The sequence below is a fragment of the Tupaia chinensis genome, unplaced genomic scaffold (genome assembly GCF_000334495.1).
Source record: "Tupaia chinensis unplaced genomic scaffold, TupChi_1.0 Scaffold000419_1, whole genome shotgun sequence".
Taxonomy (NCBI): domain Eukaryota; kingdom Metazoa; phylum Chordata; class Mammalia; order Scandentia; family Tupaiidae; genus Tupaia; species Tupaia belangeri.
This window is the reverse complement of record NW_006159924.1, coordinates 41,545-42,998: the sequence shown is the minus strand read 5'-3', so window position 1 is coordinate 42,998 and position 1,454 is coordinate 41,545. Positions and strand designations below refer to the sequence as shown.

At 53.0% G+C, this 1,454-nt stretch overlaps 1 protein-coding gene across 1 annotated transcript; it reads left to right on the top strand.

Moving 5' to 3' along the window:
* The first annotated feature begins 413 nt into the window (after positions 1–413).
* On the top strand, positions 414–900 carry LOC106735517 (immunoglobulin lambda variable 4-69). Its single transcript, XM_014590226.2, has 2 exons — positions 414–462; positions 563–900. The coding sequence occupies exons 1-2, from the start codon at positions 414–416 to the stop codon at positions 898–900; spliced, it is 387 nt and encodes a 128-aa protein (XP_014445712.1).
* Positions 901–1,454: the final 554 nt, after the last annotated feature.

Sequence of the window (1,454 nt, the reverse complement as noted above, 5' to 3'; positions counted from 1 at the left end):
ACCCAAGTACAGGCAGGAGCCCTGAGGACCTCCTGCCATCTGGTCACAGACACGATGGACCTGGGCCTGGGCATCAGGGGCACTGTGGGCCTGCACTGAGGGGATTTTGCAGCTCTTACAAGGAAAAAATCCACCTGCCTCCTGGTCTCTGTGCAGGGCTTACTGGGTCCAGATACTGAGTCCTCTCTGAGCCTTCGGGAAGCCTCAGGTAAGACACAGGCCCTCCTCCTCCCAGAACTGATATCAGTCATTGGGGCAGGTCATAGACTCAGGGATAGAAAGGGAGTTGGATAGAAAGGGATAAAAGAGATAGTTTGCATAAAACACCCCTTCCAATCATGCTCTGAGTTAGAGGGAGGATAAGAGAGACCTGCAGCATGTCTACCTCAGCACGGCTCCAGGACATCTGCACCATGGCCAAGACCCCACTCTCCTTCCTCATCCTCCTCTTCCACTGCACAGGTAAGAAATCTCCTCAGCATCCTGATCCCTGCTCCTGAAACCATCTCCAGCCACAGGAGAAATGACCTTCCCCATGCCATAATGGGTGTCTGCATTTCAGGGTCCTTCTCCCAGCCTGTGCAGACTCAGTTGCCATCTACATCTGCCTCCCTGGGAGCCTTGGCCAAGCTCATCTGCACTCTGAGCAGGGAGCACAGCACTTTCAGCATTGAGTGGTTCCAGCAGCAGCCAGAGAAGGCCCCTTGGTATGTGATGGAGCTTAAAAGTGATGAGAGCCACAGGAAGGAGGATGGGATCCATGATCGCTTCTCAGGCTCCAGCTCTGGGGCCAACCACTACTTGATTATCTCCAAACTCCAGCCTGAGGATGAGGCTGACTACATCTGTGGCATATCTCATAGCAATAGAGGCCCCATTCCAGTAAAGTACAGTGATTGAGACGAAGGAAGAAGTGGGACAAAAACTGTTCCATGACCATGACTGACACATGGCTCCCAAGGAGTGTCTGCTCTCCTGAAGACCATTTCTACTGTTATAATTTTACAAGCAGAGAACCAGCATGTCTGATTCCCACCAAGAGCTTCCTGTGAGCAGTCCTGAGAAGGCACCTGTGGAGTGATGCAGACAGCACCCAGATCCTGCCACCTGGGCTGCTCTGCTGCATGCTAACTACATGGGGATACAGGATGTTCTCCTTCCCAGATGCAGACACCGAGCACTTATGTTACCTGGGAAGTCATCATGTACACATGTCCCTAAGGCCCCACAGGCCCTTCATCCTGCTCACCTGTCCCAAACTGTGACACTGCCCTGAAGACATGCATGCTCCAGGAAGCCTTTACTAGACTGTGCTGGGGGCTGAGGCCGTGTTGTGCCTGTGCACATGTTTCCACCTGTGGAGGGAGACCGTTGGGATCACAGTCACCCTGTAGGAATCAGAGCCTTTGCAATGAGCACAGACAGGGCCTGGTGAACTGTAAGAACTAGGTGGA